The sequence below is a fragment of the Salminus brasiliensis genome, chromosome 2, assembly GCF_030463535.1.
Source record: "Salminus brasiliensis chromosome 2, fSalBra1.hap2, whole genome shotgun sequence".
NCBI classification, from domain to species: domain Eukaryota; kingdom Metazoa; phylum Chordata; class Actinopteri; order Characiformes; family Bryconidae; genus Salminus; species Salminus brasiliensis.
Genome location: NC_132879.1, coordinates 11,787,159 through 11,807,605, shown reverse-complemented (window position 1 = coordinate 11,807,605; position 20,447 = coordinate 11,787,159). Strand labels below are relative to the sequence as shown.

The 20,447-nt window shown below is 37.1% G+C and overlaps 4 gene segments (V, D, J or C); 2 read left to right on the top strand and 2 right to left on the bottom strand.

Annotated features, from left to right (window-relative positions):
* Positions 1-4,004: 4,004 nt before the first annotated feature.
* LOC140549304 (Ig lambda-2 chain C region-like) lies at positions 4,005-7,096 on the bottom strand. The segment is given in 4 exon segments: positions 4,005-4,385; positions 5,848-5,947; positions 6,386-6,452; positions 7,002-7,096. Coding segments are annotated over 4 exon segments (582 nt in total).
* Positions 7,097-9,816: 2,720 nt separating this feature from the next.
* LOC140549296 (immunoglobulin kappa variable 6D-21-like) lies at positions 9,817-10,335 on the top strand. The segment is given in 2 exon segments: positions 9,817-9,865; positions 10,007-10,335. Coding segments are annotated over 2 exon segments (378 nt in total).
* Positions 10,336-14,106: 3,771 nt separating this feature from the next.
* Positions 14,107-14,638, top strand: LOC140549277 (Ig kappa chain V region K-25-like). The segment is given in 2 exon segments: positions 14,107-14,155; positions 14,304-14,638. Coding segments are annotated over 2 exon segments (384 nt in total).
* A 1,857-nt stretch (positions 14,639-16,495) lies between these two features.
* Positions 16,496-19,721, bottom strand: LOC140549266 (Ig lambda-2 chain C region-like). The segment is given in 3 exon segments: positions 16,496-16,948; positions 18,425-18,524; positions 19,689-19,721. Coding segments are annotated over 3 exon segments (453 nt in total).
* Positions 19,722-20,447: the final 726 nt, after the last annotated feature.

The window sequence follows — 20,447 nt, the reverse complement described above, 5'->3', positions numbered from 1 at the left end:
CTTTTCTTAATATGCTTCACTTTCTGTCTGTGAACATAGAGCTGATGTGCCATGGCAAAAAGTTACTTTTTTGTCTCATCTGTCCATAGGACATTCTTCATGAAGCTTTGGGGCTTGTCAACATGTAGTTTGGCAAATTCCAGTCTGGCCTTTTTATGATTAGTTTTCAACAATGGTGTCCTCCTTGGTGGTCTCCCATGAAGTCAACTTTGGCTCAAACAATGACGGATGGTGCGATCTGATACTGATGTTCCTTGAGCTTGAAGTTCACCTTTAATCTATTTCAAAGTTTTTCTGGGCTCTTTTGTTACAATTCGTATTATCCGTCTCTTTGATTTATCATCAATATTTCTCCTGTGGCCACATCCAGGGAGTTTGGTTACAGTCTAATGGATCTTAAATTTCTGAGTAATATGTGCAACTGTAGTCACAGGAACGTCAAGCTGCTTAAAGATGGTCTTCTAACCTTTACCTTTAACATGCTTGTCTATAATTGTCTTTCTAATCGCCTGAGACAACTTTTTCCTTCGCTTCCTCTGATCCATGTTGAGTGTGGTACACACCATGTCACCAAACAGCACAGTGACTACCTGTAGCCCTATGTATAGGCCCACTGACTGATTACAAGATTGTAGGTGGCACTGATCAAACATAAGGCAAAGCCTAAAGGTCCTGATATTTAATTCAAACAGCTCAGTTCATTCATGCAGTTTCACACAATTGAATAAATTCACCTTAACTCAAAATATTATAACATGTTTGTTTTACACAACTTTTATTCAAAACACATTTTATGAGTGTATCACACAAAACATTTTTAACAAAACAGCTACTGCATTTTAATAGCATTATACAGAATTATGACAAATACCACACTCACACTGCTTTTCACTGAAATAAAATGGTGTTGCTGAAGATAAAAAAAAATCACAGAAGTCATGAATATCCTGAATGGAGAGAATAACAAAGCTTGTTGAATTTACAATGTTGCAAGGACCACACACAATAATTAAGTAAACTTGACAAATTTGTGAAGTAAAAGTTTTTGACAAAAACAAAAATTTGTAAAGTAATATCAATAAAATAAACTTGAGTATAGGCAACTGAGTTTATTTAAATAACTCACACATACAACCTTCACACAAAAATATAAATACTTTATATACTGTATACTTAAAAAAACATACTTAAATGTTTAATTTTGAAATAGTCTTTCCTACTTTGAGATCAATGATAGATTTGCCATGATGGACAAATTATATTTCTAAACTCAGGCTGGGAAGCTCATCTGATTCAAATAACAAGCGTTGATTCAATTAATTGTACTTCAAGATGAAAAAAAGTTCATTAGTAGATAAAAAAGTGAAATAATAAATAATAAAGCTCTGCGAAGTTCTGTTAAGAAGATATTTGCATAGACAGAAGACACGTTTTACTGAGCTCTCCATGCTTCAGTGCTCTGGGAGTGTTTATAGTCCAGTGAGTTTAACACTTCATGACTGAGAGCAGCTACAGCAACTTCTTCACCCACAGCAGCCATGACTTTCATCCCCATCTTCATCTGGACTCTGATCTTCTGCACTAGAGGTGAGACACTGATTTGGATTGAACTTTAAGAGCAAACTTTTCTACATTAAACGTCAAAGTTAAAATATTCTTCATACAAAATTTTATAAAATGCATAAGAGTATAAAATCTGAAAATGGTTCTACGTTGTCCATTTCTGTTTCTCCAGAGTCTATAGGTCAGGTGACTGAGACTCCTGCAGTGAAATCTGCTCTTCCAGGAGACACCGTCACCATCAGCTGTAGGACCAGTCCTGCAGTACATTGCTACAGCTCATACCACTACTTACACTGGTATCAGCAGAAACCTGGAGAAGCTCCTAAACTCCTGATCAAACTTGCAAATCAGCTTCAGTCTGGATTTCCAGCTCGATTTAGAGGCAGTGGATCTGGATCTGACTTCACTCTGACCATCAGTGGAGTCCAGCCTGAAGATGCTGGAGATTATTACTGTCAGAGTTATCATTATATCAGCAGCACCTACATGTTCACACAGTGATACAGAGTCGTACAAAAACCTCCCTCACTCAGTCAGGCTGCACAGAGACTGCACTGCTGCAGTGGGATCTACTGCAGGTCCTGAGTTGGAGGATGTGAAACAGCACAATCACACTCTGTGGAGGAGAGAAATCACACCACACTGACTCACTACTGATTATAATCCATATTATTCAGAATGGCATTCTTAACTCAGAGTATCATGTGGGTCTACAGTGTACACTGTACCAACTTCTGCAGTTTTCACAGCAGTACCACTGAATAATGATCAAATTCTTACTGTAGAACCTGAACACAGCATCTTACTGTAGATCTGTAAAGCATCATGGTCAAAATTCTACAGTAAAAATATTTTATCCTATGAATTACAAAACATACTTTTAACCTGTATTCATTTCCATTAGTTTCAGCAATAATCCATCTTAACCCAGAAATACATTCTCCATTATTTCCAAACCAGATATTAGTCTTTATCATCTCACAGACAGAAGGACGTCTTTCTATCCTCCATAATCACAGAAAGCTGCAGTCAGTGAGATGATAAGTAGTGAAACATACACAGAGAAAGACGTCCAGTCTTTTAGATAAACAGACATATGCTAGTGGTCTGTTCCCTCAGCTTACTAACGTTACTAGCCGAGCCGTTTCAGCTCATATGGTTCAGCTGGTAAACAGTCAGTCTGTGAAGATGTAGTAAACTGATAGCAAGTGTGAAAAGTGGAGCTGAAAGCTTAATTTCCTTCCGTTTATTCGAGTAGAGATTAATAAGGAACTCTCCATGCCGTCACTCTACGGTACATTGCTATGGTACATAATGGTAGCCACACTGCACTGGGAGAGAGACGTTACAGAGAGGCTCTCCTTTCTTAGCTAGTGTGCTAGTGTTCATAGCATCACCAAAATTAACAATTTGTACATGAAATTTTGATAGATTTTGTTTTCTGGAATTTAGTTGATGACATTACCATTTTGGTGATGCTAGCTAACATTAGCTAGCTTTATTTAGTGAAGATTATCACTCATTTCCTTTTGCTATCTATAACTAAATTAATTTACTATATATACATTAAAAACATTTTAAAATGTTAAAAATGATTATCATAAACATTTTCTTTATTGTACAGTATATCATTATTTTATAGAGCTTAATACACAATATTAAAATGAATGCAGTGATGCCTTTAAAGGCAGTATAATAATCTGTCCTAAAATGTGATAGTAATTACAGAGCTGTGATTATTACTGTAACCATGGTTACAGTTCTGTAATTCTCACTGTAATACAAATGACAGTAAAGTTGGCAGACACAGACAGAAGTACCTTTCGAAGGCTGTAGAGCGGTCAAGAAGTGTCCTTTGTAATTTGTATCTGGTTTGTCAGTGATTGTAACGCTGCATGGAGCTTCTCTTTTGCTGCTACAGTCAGACTGCTTGGTCGTCTTTATGATGTTATTTTAATAACTTTGATTATGATTTTATTTTAAGTAATTAATCGTTATAACAAAACTTTGATCCATTAAATTTCAACCATTAAAGCAAATCAACCACCTGGGATGCTACAGCAACCACATATCAACTGCTATACAGTGCCATAGCAAACCCATAGCAACACCATAGCAACCATTGAGCAAAATCAGCTACACCCTTCTGACCTTGTAGCTACATGGATGTGGATTATCCACTGGGGTTTGTGCAACCATTTTCCTTCAGGACGTTTTTACAGTATTAAAGTATAAATGATGATGTTAATGAAGAGAGTGTGTGATTCCATGTGCAGTAGTTAGTCTACAGGGACTGGATCAGTCAGTGTAAATGATGCTGATAGTGAAAATGATTTCTGGTGTTTGGAACAGAAAGTGTCAAACAGAAATGAGAGCACTGTTTCAGATTCTGAAAGAAAAGCTTTTATTTGAATGAAAATTTGACATTTCCTCATTAAAAGACATTTAAGAGAAAGAAGCTGATCTTCTGATGCAGAGTGAGGCGGAGGTGTGTGAGAGAGCTCACAGGCCAGAGCAGTGGTCTGCGCTCACTGTTTTGCTGACTGGAGTCTGGGAGTCCTTGGTAGCCTCACAGGTCACTGTGTTCTTCAGCCACTGCTGCTGGTCGAGGGTCAGGGTGCTGCTCCAGCTGTAGAGGCCGTCGTCCTTTAGAAGAGCATGGCTGCGACTGACCCCCAAGCTCCAACTGCTACTGCCCACCTTCCAGCTCAGCTTCCAGTTTGAGGGGAAGCCCCCGCTCCCCACACACAGCAGTGTGGCCTTCCCTTGCTCCAGCTCTACACTGGATGGGGGCAGGACTGTCAGGGTGGGCACTGTGTCACCTAGGAGACAAACAGAGACAATGACCCAGTGATGTTCATAATTACCTACTAATCAATGTTTCCTACACTGGAAAAGCAGCAGCTGGAGAACAGAAACTGTGATTCTGGTTATATGGTGCAGAATTTGGTACTCAAATCAGGCACTAGTGCATTATGGGTATTAGTCTCTGCTGGGGTGCACTGCTTGAATGCTGCCTATTTCAGTGTGTTGTCTGATTACTGGATAGGAAGTACTGGAGTTCACTATATAGTGAACAGTGTACAGTTTCAGATATTTCCATACAGGCAGCAAAAGCTCTCATTCAGTCAGTACAGAGAAACAGCTGTAGGAGCAATGAGAGGACTGGCTTTCAGCTGTGTGTGTGTGTGTGTGTGTGTGTGTGTGTGTGTGTGTGTCTTTCAGTTAGACCCTTTCACTTCTCTTATCATACAGAGCAGAACTGTGTTTATTGGTGCATCACAAAACTTTTGGGTTTAAATAAAAATCTATCCAGATGTTAGATCTGTATCAAACTACATAAATTGTTCTATAAAATTTATGATGTTTAAAAGTATTGACATTTGCATGCAAATCAGAATGTGCATATTAAAATCATTACTGAAAAATACATTAATTTAATTCCAGTTATTGTAAACTATTTACACATGTAAAAGAGGAATGTTGGAAGGCCTATTGTATTTACTTAGAGTTAAAATAAATTAGCCATTATTGCTAATAATAAAAGCACATTTGGTTATAACTGGTTGTAAATACTCGTCTCTAAAAGAGATTTCACAAGATTTAATTTATTCTAAAAAAAAGAACTTCTTCAGTATAAATTGTGTCAATTAAAATGTCTTGACATGTTGAAATTCTACCTTTCTATTAAAATGTATTTTTATTTGTAAATAACACAAATGTACTTTTACTTTATTATGTAAACGTAAAATAACCTCTTGAGTTTCTGAATTTTAAGGTTTAATAATTAGATTTTTGACAGGTCAGACAAGTTCACTTCACAACTGAATTAAAACTGACTAAATCTTTCCTCCATTAATTTGAACCTGTAAAAAACATCAGTTCTTACTAGTAAGAACTGAAATTTTACACAGAAAATATTATTCCTGAGTTTCACTACTAGAAGTACTAGCATGTTTATTTCAGGTCAAGATGAAAAAACTGAAGCAGCTTGCCATTGGTACACAGGAAACTTAAAAACCAGTTTGAAGCAAATTTCACAGTGTTGAATTAAAACCTGCTGTGTAGAATTAAAGCTTCACATGAACATTTAAACAGTTTTACAAGAGGAATTTCATATTAATGTAGAGCTGAATTAGCTCCTAGCAATGAAGTTACTGTCCTTCATTTATCACAGTAGATGTTAAATAAACACTACAGATAAACAGACACATTTGAACAGGAATACTAATATTCCTTAATTATTCTGTTGCTATTTTAGACATGTAGTAATTAGTGACTTACGTCCAACTGCCAGTTTGGTCCCCCCTCCGAAAGTCCTCCACAGTGATACAAACTCATTCAGTGGCTGTACAAAAACCTGCTGCTCCAAACACACTGCTTTCTAAACACACTACAATATGTACACTGCAGTTAGGGGGGAGTGTAATAAGGTGTTATGTCTAGTAATAAATATATAAACATGCTGACTGTTTTAAAGATCTTTTTAAAACTCATTTGACCTTTTAAGCTTCAAGAATTTCTTAACTGAGGACATGCACAGCAGTTTTCTCATCATACTCACCAAACTGTAACTCATAGATTATGGGATGTAGAAGTAAAAAATATTTAAAGGTATTGTTGGTACAGTCCAACAGAAACTATAAGTTAAACAATGTAAAAAATATGAATGATATACTTTATATATCCAATTAAGTCTGAGTAACTCTGACAACTTCTACTGAAAAAAGCAAGTTTCTGTAAGTTGCAGTTACCTTTTACAGCATCCTAAAATGCATTTTCCATAAATATATTGTTCATATTTGTCCATTATTCTCTTCACCAGTATCCAAGCTGTGTTCTCAGCTGCAGGGTTAAACTCATTAAGCCTTTGTAGACAGCAAGTCTCTCTACAGGAAAACAGAGTTACATATGAGAAGCATGAAATCACCCCCTGCTGGCAGTTCAGTAAAATGTTACAACTGTTTTTTTACAGTAAAATATGGCACAGCACAAAACATTGATTAGTGTTTTAATGCAGAGCAATCTGATGATTTTAAAGAGGCATCAGTTCATCTGTAAGGCACTGTACACTCTTAAAAATAAAATGCTATATTTAAATAATCTAGTTAAGTCAACCAGTCACACAAATCTAGTTTGATTAAATTGGATAAACAATTAAAATAATAAACAATTAACTACACTTATATATTTTAAGTAATCCAAACCAAACATTGTTAATTAAATCCAACACAGAGTTACGTTCAGTTAACTGATTAAACTCAAAAAAATGCTTTTTCTTTTACTTTACATAATTGTTTTGATTAATGACAATTAAAAAAATCATAATACTAACTGAACTTTTGTGAATGTAACATTACTGGTGGGCCTCCTGTACTTAACTGTATTTAATTAGACCAAGTAAACTTCATATTTCCAGCTTAAAGACTAAACATTACCTGCCAATAAACTGACAGTATAACCCTGTGGTAATGCAAGAGTGACCACTGCGGTAATCAGCCAGCCCAGAGTCACACTCAGCAACACAGAACATGGTATCTTGCTCTTACAACCTACATCACTGAGGCCAGACAGTCAACCATTGTATTATATAAAAGAATAAATACACTCAGATGTGAAGGCAGCCTGGGAGAAACAATTACACACTGTTAGAGAGTGAGCGGGTGGACATGCCTAATATGTGTCATGGCGTGTGCAGCCAGTCAATTAAGGGGGTGAACACTCACAGAGACTGAACTAAGCAAGGCTTTATTAAAACACAACAGTGAATCACAGGAAGGTAGAGTGAAATCAATGAGCAGCAAACTAATGGGCAAAACTGTGTCGTGGAATTCTGTCAAGAATCGATAAGGCAGACAGGAATATGCATTGAGTAGCAAAGTTTTATTGAGTCTGCACGCAGCTCGTGACCACGATACAGACTGAGGAAAAAAAAGTTAACATACATATTTATAGTATAGATTAGGGAGTTGAGAAAAGGGAGGAGGAGAGGGTGTGTGTGCCACACCGACGTCTGAAGAGATACTTTGTTCAGGAGTGCTGGCGCCTGAGAGGACACATTGTCCGGGTCGAGAGGTTACTAGCAGGTTAAGATAGGCTGTAAGTACGTCAGGTGCACTCCCAATGCAGCTGTAATCTATGCTAGGAAAAACAATAGTGTTTCATGGAAAGAAAAGAGCGATTTAACATATGCCGTACAGGCAGTTGCAAGGCCAACACATGATTACAGTTAGCACACACTATCACAACGCTGAGCATGATTACAATGAATGAGTGGATTTTAAATGAGTCTATTATGAATCAACATAAAATTATAATGTGGTTATAATATAATTTTCCATAACAACTGGAACACAAACAGAACGTGACAAACAAAGTGGTGAACACAACAAACCTGTGACTGGGTTAACCAGAGAAACAGCTGCCTGAACTAGATAACCAGTCAAGCCCAACCTGAGTATGTCGTGAAACTGCCTCGTGAGCTTGAGCCACCATGAAGCATGAACTGGGCGCAATGTAACACGCTTGCCTCTAGAACCAGACTTGGAAATAACTTGAACAGGAACAGATGCTAGTTAACAGGAACGTGCCACAGACACGTGCAGTTTCATTTCACGGCAGTGACTCTTTGTAAGGAGGCTCCTTAAATGCTCCCAGTCCCAGGTGCAACACATGAACACAAAATCAACACAAATGAAGCAGAAATGAGGCAGAAGTCCTTATATGGACCTGTGGGCGGCAACCTGGGATTGCAACCGGGGGAAAGTGCGATAACAAGGGCCTGACAATATATATGGTAATATAAATTCACCTTTACTAAAAATATTCATTAAGTTTATTTTACACAAATCAATTAAGGGCGTTTATCTAATTTCCATTTTGAAGTTGTTCATCTTAATCAGCCTTTGTGATCCCAAATTTCTGTCTTTAAGTTATGTTAACTTAAGTTTTTTAACAGTCCAGTAAGATTTTATAGAAAAGTATTGCAAAAAGTTAATTTATTGACACTTTATTAGGAACATGTTCCTTTTTAGATTAAATAAACACTCATCAGAGTCTCAGTAAGATCTAAACAACATGTCAGTGATGTAGCAGCACCTGAAAATTCAGAAGATCATAAAGAGAGTTTTACTGAAGACTTCTACTGAATTCAGCTCTTTACTTTATTTGGAGAGTTCCAGTTCAGATCTGTAGATGTTAACCTGAGAAATGACTGATCATAAACAGGATTAGGGTTAGGATTAGGTTTTGGGTTGAAGTTGAGGTAAGGATTAGAACCAAGTTTTGGATAAGGCTGGGTTAGGTTTTGCTTGATGGATGTAACGTATTGCATCTACTTGATGTGACATATTAATAGTAAATCTACTTAATATCATTAAAGCATCAACAGAACATTTTCAAGATCTTTACCTCAGTGCATTCAGATGTGTCTCTGCTGCTGCTGCAGTGAAATATTGTTTGCTGAAATTCTGTTAAGACTTTATTAATACAAAGGACCACTCAAAGTGTTTCTGCTCATTGGCTTTATATTGGCTCATATTAACTTTACTAAAAACCCTTATGAGTGTATCATCAAAACATATTTTAATAAAACAGCTAATGCAGTCTAAAATTATACAGAATTATTACAAATACCACACTCACACTGCTTTTCAATAAAATAAAAAGATGTTACTCAAGAGAAAATATCATGAATCATGGATGACATGAATATCCTGACTGGAGAGAGTAACAAAGCTTGTGTTTTTAAATTTACTTTACAATGTTCCAATGACCAAACACAAATTCAATAAGTAAACTTGACAACTCAACTGTATTTTGTTGAAACAAGCAAACTGACTCAAGTTTTAGTAACACAAATGTGTTAAGTCATTTTAATGAAACAAATCTAATTATAGGCAACTTATATTATTAAAATAACTCACAAGTACAACTTTCACACAAAAATGACAAATATACTTTAGATGTCTTATATATAAACAATATTTAAATGTTCAGTTTTAATAGTCTTCTCCAGATTGAGATCACACTTAAATTTCTGATGATTGATGAAGCCTTTTTTACTAATCATATTTCTAAACGTAGGCTGGGAAGCTCATCTGGTTCAAATAAGAAGCATTGCAATTTACATAGACAGAAGACACGTTGCACTGAGCGCTCCATGCTTCAGTGCTCTGGGAGTGTTTATAGTCCTGTGAGTTTAACACTTCATGACTGAGAGCTGCTACAGCAACTTCTTCACCCACAGCAGCCATGACTGTCATCCCCATCTTCATCTGGACTCTAATCTTCTGCACTAGAGGTGAGACACTGATTCAGCTTGAACCTTTGAAGCAAACTATCCTACAAACCTGTGAGTTTAAACAATCTTCATAGAAAGTTTAATAAAATTCATAAGAGTCTAAAATCTGAAAACATTTTTACTTTATTTCTGTTTCTCCAGAGTCAAAAGGTCAGGTGACTGTGATTCAGACTCCTGAAGTAAAATCTGCTCTTCCAGGAGACACCGTCACCATCAGCTGTAGAACCAGTCCTGCAGTATATCATCACAGCTCATCTGGCCACAACTTACACTGGTATCAGCAGAAACCTGGAGAAGCTCCTAAACTCCTGATTAAACTTGCGAATCAGCTTCAGTCTGGATTTCCAGCTCGATTCAGAGGCAGTGGATCTGAATCTGACTTCACTCTGACCATCAGTGGAGTCCAGCCTGAAGATGCTGGAGATTATCACTGTCAGAGTGCTCATAGTGGTTATGTGTTCACACAGTGATACAGAGTCGTACAAAAACCTCCCTCACTCAGTCAGGCTTCACAGAGACTGCACTGCTGCAGTGGGATCTACTGCAGGTGCTGAGTTGGAGGATGTGAAACAGCACAATCACACTCTGTGGAGGAGAGAAAACACACCACACTGACTCACTACTGATTATAATCCATATTATTCAGAATGGCATTCTTAACTCAGAGTATCATGTGGGTCTACAGTGTACACTTTACCAACTTTCTATCCTCCATAATCACAGAAAGCTGCAGTCAGTGAGATGATAAGTAGTGAAACATACACAGAGAAAGACGTCCAGTCTTTTAGATAAACAGACATATGCTAGTGGTCTGTTTCCTAACTTACTAACGTTACTAGCCGAGCCGTTTCAGCTCATATGGTTCAGCTGGTAAACAGTCAGTCTGTGAAGATGTAGTAAACTGATAGCAAGTGTGAAAAGTGGAGCTGAAAGCTTAATTCCCTTCCGTTTATTCCAGTAGAGATTAATAAGGAACTCTCCATGCCGTCACTCTACGGTACATTGCTATGGTACGTAATGGTAGCCACACTGCACTGGGAGAGAGACGTTACAGAGAGGCTCTCCTTTCTTAGCTAGTGTGCTAGTGTTCATAGAATTACCAAAATTAACAATTTATACATGAAATTTTGATAGATTTTGTTTTCTGGAATTTAGTTGATGATGTTGCCATTTTGGTGATGCTAGCTAACATTAGCTAACTTTATTTAGTGAAGATTATCACTCATTTCCTTTTGCTATCTATAACAAAATTAATTTACTATCTATACATTAAAAACATTTTAAAATGTTAAAAATGATTCTCATAAATGTTTTCTTTATTGTACAGTATATCTTTATTTTATAGAGCTTAATACACAATATTAAAATGAATTCATTGATGCCTTTAAAGGCAGTATAATATTCTGTGCTAAAATGTGATAGTAATTACAGAGCTGTGATTATTACTGTAACCATGGTTACAATTCTGTTATTCTCACTGTAATACAAATGACAGTAAAGTTGGCAGACACAGACAGAAGTACCTTTCGAAGGCTGTAGAGCGGTCAAGAAGTGTCCTTTGTAATTTGTATCTGGTTTGTCAGTGATTGTAACGCTGCATGGAGCTTCTCTTTTGCTCATTTTAATCAAAATTGTTTTGATTAATGACAATAAAAAAATCATTATACTGACAACTTATGCAAATGTAACATAACTGGTGGGCCTCCTGTACTCAACTGTATTTAATTAGACCAAGTAAACTCCATGTTTCCAGCTTAAAGACTAAACATTACCTGCCAATAAACTGACAGTATAACCCTGTGGTAATGCAAGAGTGACCACTGCAGTAATCAGCCAGCCCAGAGTCACACTCAGAACACAGAACATGGTATCTTGCTCTTACAGCCTTCATCACTGAGGCCAGACAGTCAACCATTGTATCATATAAAAGAATAAATACACTCAGACATGAAGGTAGCCTGGGAGGATTAATTACACTTGTGGAGAGTGTGAGGGGAGGACATGCCTAAAACACACATGGACAAAACTGTTGGTACCCCTCGGTAAATGACAGAAAACCCACAATGGTCACAGAAATAACTTGAATCTGACAAAAGTAATAATAAATAGAAATGCTATGAAAATTAACCAATGAAAGCCAGACATTGCTTTCCAACCATGCTTTAACAGAATTATTAAAAAAATAAACTAATTATACAGGCCTGGCCAGAAATGGATGGTATCCTTAACGTAATATTTTGTTGTACAACCTGCAATCAAATGATTCCTGTAAGTGTCAATGAGACTTCTGCACCTCTCAGCAGGAATTTAGGCACACTCTTCATGAGCAAACTGCTCCAGTTGTCTCAGGTTTAAAGGGTGGCTTTTCCAGATGGCATGTTTCAGCTCCTTCCAAAGATGCTCAATAGGATTTAGGTCAGAGCTCATTGAAGTCCAATGATTTCCTCTTAGCCATTCTTGGGTATTTTTAGGTGTGTGTTTTTTGGGTCATTATCCTGTTGCAAGACCCATGACCTGCAACTGAGACCAAGCTTTCTGACACTGGGCAGCACATTTCTCTCTAGAGTCCCTTGATAGTCTTGAGATTCCATTGTACCCTGCACAGATTCAAGACACCCTGTGCCAGATGCAGCCAAGCAGCCCCAGAACATAACAGAGCCTCCTCCATGTTTCACAGCAGGGACATCGTTCTTTTCTTAATATGCTTCATTTTCCGTCTGTGAACATAGAGCTGATGTGCCATGGCAAAAAGTTACTTTTTTGTCTCATCTGTCCATAGGACATTCTTCATGAAGCTTTGGGGCTTGTCAACATGTAGTTTGGCAAATTCCAGTCTGGCCTTTTTATGATTAGTTTTCAACAATGGTGTCCTCCTTGGTGGTCTCCCATGAAGTCAACTTTGGCTCAAACAATGACGGATGGTGCGATCTGATACTGATGTTCCTTGAGCTTGAAGTTCACCTTTAATCTATTTCAAAGTTTTTCTGGGCTCTTTTGTTACCATTCGCATTATCCGTCTCTTTGATTTATCATCAATATTTCTCCTGTGGCCACATCCAGAGAGTTTGGCTACAGTCTAATGGATCTTAAATTTCTGAGTAATATGTGCAACTGTAGTCACAGGAACGTCAAGCTGCTTAAAGATGGTCTTCTAACCTTTACCTTTAACATGCTTGTCTATAATTGTCTTTCTAATCGCCTGAGACAACTTTTTCCTTCGCTTCCTCTGATCCATGTTGAGTGTGGTACACACCATGTCACCAAACAGCACAGTGACTACCTGTAGCCCTATGTATAGGCCCACTGACTGATTACAAGATTGTAGGTGGCACTGATCAAACATAAGGCAAAGCCTAAAGGTCCTGATATTTAATTCAAACAGCTCAGTTCATTCATGCAGTTTCACACAATTGAATAAATTCACCTTAACTCAAAATATTATAACATGTTTGTTTTACACAACTTTTATTCAAAACACATTTTATGAGTGTATCACACAAAACATTTTTAATAAAACAGCTACTGCATTTTAATAGCATTATACAGAATTACGACAAATACCACACTCACACTGCTTTTCACTGAAATAAAATGGTGTTGCTGAAGATAAAAAAAATCACAGAATGAATGAAGTCATGAATATCCTGAATGGAGAGAATAACAAAGCTTGTTGAATTTACAATGTTGCAAGGACCACACACAATAATTAAGTAAACTTGACAAATTTGTGAAGTAAAAGTAAAGTTTTTGACAAAAACAAAAATTTGTAAAGTAATATCAATAAAATAAACTTGAGTATAGGCAACTGAGTTTATTTAAATAACTCACACATACAACCTTCACACAAAAATATAAATACTTTATATACTGTATACTTAAAAAAACATACTTAAATGTTTAATTTTGAAATAGTCTTTTCTACTTTGAGATCAATGATAGATTTGCCATGATGGACAAATTATATTTCTAAACTCAGGCTGGGAAGCTCATCTGGTTCAAATAACAAGCGTTGATTCTATTAATTGTACTTAAAGATGAAAAAAAGTTAATTAGTAGATAAAAAAAGTGAAATAATAAATAATAAAGCTCTGCGAAGTTCTGTTAAGAAGATATTTGCATAGACAGAAGACACGTTGCACTGAGCGCTCCATGCTTCAGTGCTCTGGGAGTGTTTATAGTCCTGTGAGTTTAACACTTCATGACTGAGAGCTGCTACAGCAAGTTCTTCACCCACAGCAGCCATGACTTTCATCCCCATCTTCATCTGGACTCTGATCTTCTGCACTAGAGGTGAGACACTGATTTGGATTGAACTTTAAGAGCAAACTTTTCTACATTAAACGTCAAAGTTAAAATATTCTTCATACAAAATTTAATAAAATTCATAAGAGTCTAAAATCTGAAAATGGTTCTACGTTTTCCATTTCTGTTTCTCCAGAGTCTATAGGTCAGGTGACTGTGACTCAGACTCCTGCAGTGAAATCTGCTCTTCCAGGAGACACCGTCACCATCAGCTGTAGGACCAGTCCTGCAGTACATTGCTACAGCTCATACCACTTTTTACACTGGTATCAGCAGAAACCTGGAGAAGCTCCTAAACTCCTGATCAAACTTGCGAATCAGCTTCAGTCTGGATTTCCAGCTCGATTTAGAGGCAGTGGATCTGGATCTGACTTCACTCTGACCATCAGTGGAGTCCAGACTGAAGATGCTGGAGATTATTACAGTCAAAGTTTCCATTATATCAGCAGCACCTACCTGTTCACACAGTGATACAGAGTCGTACAAAAACCTCCCTCACTCAGTCAGGCTGCACAGAGGCTGCACTGCTGCAGTGGGATCTACTGCAGGTCCTGAGTTGGAGGATGTGAAACAGCACAATCACACTCTGTGGAGGAGAGAAAACACACCACACTGACTCACTACTGATTATAATCCATATTATTCAGAATGGCATTCTTAACTCAGAGTATCATGTGGGTCTACAGTGTAGACTGTACCAACTTCTGCAGTTTTCACAGCAGTACCACTGAATAATGATCAAATTCTTACTGTAGAACCTGAACACAGCATCTTACTGTAGATCTGTAAAGCTTCATGGTCAAAATTCAGTAGAGGGTGAATTCTACAGTAAATATATTTTATCCTATGAATTACAAAACATACTTTTAACCTGGATTCATTGTCATTAGTTTCAGCAATAATCCATCTTAACCCAGAAATACATTCTCCATTATTTCCAAACCAGATATTAGTCTTTATCATCTCACAGACAGAAGGACGTCTTTCTATCCTCCATAATCACAGAAAGCTGCAGTCAGTGAGATGATAAGTAGTGAAACATACACAGAGAAAGACGCCCAGTCTTTTAGATAAACAGACATATGCTAGTGGTCTGTTCCATCAGCTTACTAACGTTACTAGCCGAGCCTTTTCAGCTCATATGGTTCAGCTGGTAAACAGTCAGTCTGTGAAGATGTAGTAAACTGATAGCAAGTGTGAAAAGTGGAGCTGAAAGCTTAATTTCCTTCCGTTTATTCGAGTAGAGATTAATAAGGAACTCTCCATGCCGTCACTCTACGGTACATTGCTATGGTACGTAATGGTAGCCACACTGCACTGGGAGAGAGACGTTACAGAGAGGCTCTCCTTTCTTAGCTAGTGTGCTAGTGTTCATAGCATCACCAAAATTAACAATTTGTACATGAAATTTTGATAGATTTTGTTTTCTGGAATTTAGTTGATGATGTTGCCATTTTGGTGATGCTAGCTAACATTAGCTAACTTTATTTAGTGAAGATTATCACTCATTTCCTTTTGCTATCTGTAACAAAATTAATTTACTTAATTTGATTAAGTTTTCTTTATTGTACCGTTTATCATTATTTTATAGAGCTTAATACACAATATTAAATGAATACAGTGGTGTTTTTAAAGGCAGTATAATAATCTGTCCTAAAATGTGATAGTAATTACAGAGCTGTGATTATTACTGTAACCATGGTTACAGTTCTGTAATTCTCACTGTAATACAAATGACAGTAAAGTTGGCAGACACAGACAGAAGTACCTTTAGAAGGCTGTAGAGCGGTCAAGAAGTGTCCTTTGTAATTTGTATCTGGTTTGTCAGTGATTGTAACGCTGCATGGAGCTTCTCTTTTGCTGCTACAGTCAGACTGTTTGGTTGTCTTTATGATGTTATTTTAATTACTTTGATTATGATTTTATTTTAAGTAATTAATCATTATAACAAAACTTGGATCCATTAAATTTCAACCATTAAAGCAAATCAACCACCTGGGATGCTACAGCAACCACATATCAACTGCTAAACAGTGCCATAGCAAACCCATAGCAACACCATAGCAACCATTGAGCAAAATCAGCTACACCCTTCTGATCTTGTAGCTACATGGATGTGGATTATCCACTGGGGTTTGTGCAACCATTTTCCTTCAGGACGTTTTTACAGTATTAAAGTATAAATGATGATGTTAATGAAGAGAGTGTGTGTTTTCATGTGCAGTAGTTAGTCTACAGGGACTGGATCAGTCAGTGTAAATGATGCTGATAGTGAAAATGATTTCTGGTGTTTGGAACAGAAAGTGTCAAACAGAAATGAGAGCACTGTTTCAGATTCTGAAAGAAAAGCTTTTATTTGAATGAAAATTTGACATTTCCTCATTAAAAGACATTTAAAAGACAATTAAGAGAAAGAAGCTGATCTTCTGATGCAGAGTGAGGCGGAGGTGTGTGAGAGAGCTCACAGGCCAGAGCAGTGGTCTGCGCTCACTGTTTTGCTGACCGGAGTCTGGGAGTCCTTGGTAGCCTCACAGGTCACTGTGTTCTTCAGCCACTGCTGCTGGTCGAGGGTCAGGGTGCTGCTCCAGCTGTAGAGGCCGTCGTCCTTTAGAAGAGCATGGCTGCGACTGACCCCCAAGCTCCAACTGCTACTGCCCACCTTCCAGCTCAGCTTCCAGTTTGAGGGGAAGCCCCCGCTCCCCACACACAGCAGTGTGGCCTTCCCTTGCTCCAGCTCTACACTGGATGGGGGCAGGACTGTCAGGGTGGGCACTGTGTCACCTAGGAGACAAACAGAGACAATGATCCAGTGATGTTCATAATTACCTACTAATCAATGTTTCCTACACTGGAAAAGCAGCAGCTGGAGAACAGAAACTGTGATTCTGGTTATATGGTGCAGAATTTGGTACTCAAATCAGGCACTAGTGCATTATGGGTATTAGTCTCTGCTGGGGTGCACTGCTTGAATGCTGCCTATTTCAGTGTGTTGTACGATTACTGGATATGACGTACTGGAGTGCACTATATAGTGAACAGTGTACAGTTTCAGATATTTCCATACAGACAGCAAAAGCTCTCATTCAGTCAGTACAGAGAAACAGCTGTAGAAGCAATGAGAGGACAGACTTTCAGCTGTGTGTGTGTGTGTGTGTGTGTGTGTTTGTGTGTGTGTGTGTGTTTCAGTTAGACCCTTTAACTTCTCTTATCATACAGAGCAGAACTGTGTTTATTGGTGCATCACAAAAGTTTTGGGTTTAAATAAAATTCTATCCAGATGTTAGATCTGTATCAAACTACATACATTGTTCTATAAAATTTATGATGTTTAAAAGTATTGACATTTGCATGCAAATCAGAATGTGCATATTAAAATCATTACTGAAAAATACATTAATTTAATTCCAGTTATTGTAAACTATTAACACATATAAAAGAGGAATGTTGGAAGGCCTATTGTATTTAGTTAGAGTTAAAATAAATTAGCCATTATTGCTAATAATAAAAGCACATTTGGTTATAATCGGTTGTAAATACTCGTCTCTAAAAGAGATTTCACAAGATTTAATTTATTCTAAAAAAAAGAGCTAAAAAAGAACTTCTTCAGTATAAATTGTGTCAATTAAAATGTCTTGACATGTTTAAATTCTACCTTTCTATTAAAATGTATTTTTATTTGTAAATAACACAAATGTACTTTTACTTTATTATGTAACCGTAAAATATCCTCTTGAGTTTCTGAATTTTAAGGTTTAATAATTAGATTTTTGACCTGTCAGACAAGTTCACTTCACAACTGAATTAGAACTGACAAAAATCTTTCCTCCATTAATTTGAACCTGTAAAAAACATCAGTTCTTACTAGTAAGAACTGAAATTTTACACAGAAAATATTATTCCTGAGTTTCACTACTAGAAGTACTAGCGTGTTTATTTTAGGTCAAGATGAAAAAACTGAAGCAGCTTGCCATTGGTACACAGGAAACTTAAACACCAGTTTGAAGCAAATTTCACAGTGTTGAATTAAAACCTGCTGTGTAGAATTAAAGCTTCACATGAACATTTAAACAGTTTTACAAGAGGAATTTCATATTAATGTAGAGCTGAATTAGCTCCTAGCAATGAAGTTACCGTCCTTCATTTATCACAGTAGACATTAAATAAACACTACAGATAAACAGACACATTTGAACAGGAGTACTAATATTCATTAATTATTCTGTTGTTATTTTAGACATGTAGTAATTAGTGACTTACGTCCAACTGCCAGTTTGGTCCCCCCTCCGAAAGTCCTCCACAGTGATACAAACTCATTCAGTGGCTGTACAAAAACCTGCTGCTCCAAACACACTGCTCTCTAAACACACTACACTATGTACACTGCAGTTAGGGGGATGTAATAAGGTGTTCTTATGTCTAGTAATAAATATATAAACATGCTGACTGTTTTAAAGATCTTTTTAAAACTCATTTGACCTTTTAAGCTTCAAGAATTTCTTAACTGAGGACATGCACAGCAGTTTTCTCATCATACTCATCATACTGTAACTCATAGGTTATGGGATGTAGAAGCAAACAATAGTTAAAGGTATTGTTGGTAAAGTCCCACAGAAACTATAAGTTAAACAATGTAAAAAATATGAATGATATACTTTATATATCCAATTAAGTCTGAGTAACTCTGACAACTTCTACTGAAAAAAGCAAGTTTCTGTAAGTTGCAGTTACCTTTTACAGCATCCTAAAATGCATTTTCCATAAATATATTATTCATATTTGTCCATTATTCTCTTCACCAGTATCCAAGCTGTGTTCTCAGCTGCAGGGTTAAACTCATTAAGCCTTTGTAGACAGCAAGTCTCTCTACAGGAAAACAGAGTTACATATGAGAAGCATGAAATCACCCCCTGCTGGCAGTTCAGTAAAATGTTACAACTGTTTTTTTACAGTAAAATATGGCACAGCACAAAACATTGATTAGTGTTTTATTGCAGAGAAATCTGATGATTTTAAAGAGGCATCAGTTCATCTGTAAGGCACTGTACACTCTTAAAAATAAAATGCTATATTTAAATAATCTAGTTAAGTCAACCAGTCACACAAACCTAGTTTGATTAAATTGAATAAACAATTAAAATAATAAACAATTAACTACACTTATATATTTTAAGTAATCCAATCCAAATATTGTTAATTAAATCCAACAAGTTACGTTCAGTAAACTGATTAAACTCAACAAAAATGTTTTTTCTTTTGCTTTACATAATTGTTTTGATTAATGACAATTAAAAAAATCATAATACTAACTGAACTTTTGTGAATGTAACATTACTGGTGGGCCTCCTGTACTTAACTGTATTTAATTAGACCAAGTAAACTTCATATTTCCAGCTTAAAGACTAAACATTACCTGCCAATAAACTGACAGTATAACCCTGTGGTAATGCAAGAGTGACCACTGCGGTAATCAGCCAGCCCAGAGTCACACTCAGCAACACAGAACATGGTATCTTGCTCTTACAGCCTTCATCACTGAGGCCAGACAGTCAACCATTGTATCATATAAAAGAATAAATACACTCAGACGTGAAGGTAGCCTGGGAGAAACAATTACACACTATTAGAGAGTGAGCGGGTGGACATGCCTAATATGTGTCATGGCGTGTGCAGCCAGTCAATGAAGGGGGTGAACACTCACAGAGACTGAACTAACCAAGGCTTTATTAAAACACAACAGTGAATCACAGGAAGGTAGAGTGAAATCAATGAACAGCAAACTAATGGGCAAAACTGGAACACTAACAGAACGTGACAAACAAAGTGGTGAACACAACAAACGTGGGACTGGGTTAGCCAAAGAACCAGCTGCCTGAACTAGATATTTGTGCAGCCTCACTCAGTCAGGCTGCACAGAGACTGCACTGCTGCAGTGGGATCTACTGCAGGTGCTGAGTTGGAGGATGTGAAACAGCACAATCACACTCTGTGGAGGAGAGAAAACACACCACACTGACTCACTACTGATTATAAGCCATATTATTCAAAACAGCTTGTCTAGTCCCTGGTGAAACGTATTGCCAATAGAATAGAACTCTCTGAAGCAGATAAACATGAACTTATTGGCACCATACCTAATACCAGGCATGGGCTAAACAGGTATACAGCCCCCCAGCATTGAGTTGTGAAGCACTAGGACTGTGTTCTCTGAAATGATGGTGCCAGTATCTGCAGGCTAAGTGTGATATGGTAAGTGCAGATGATGTTGGTCAAGTGTTTATAA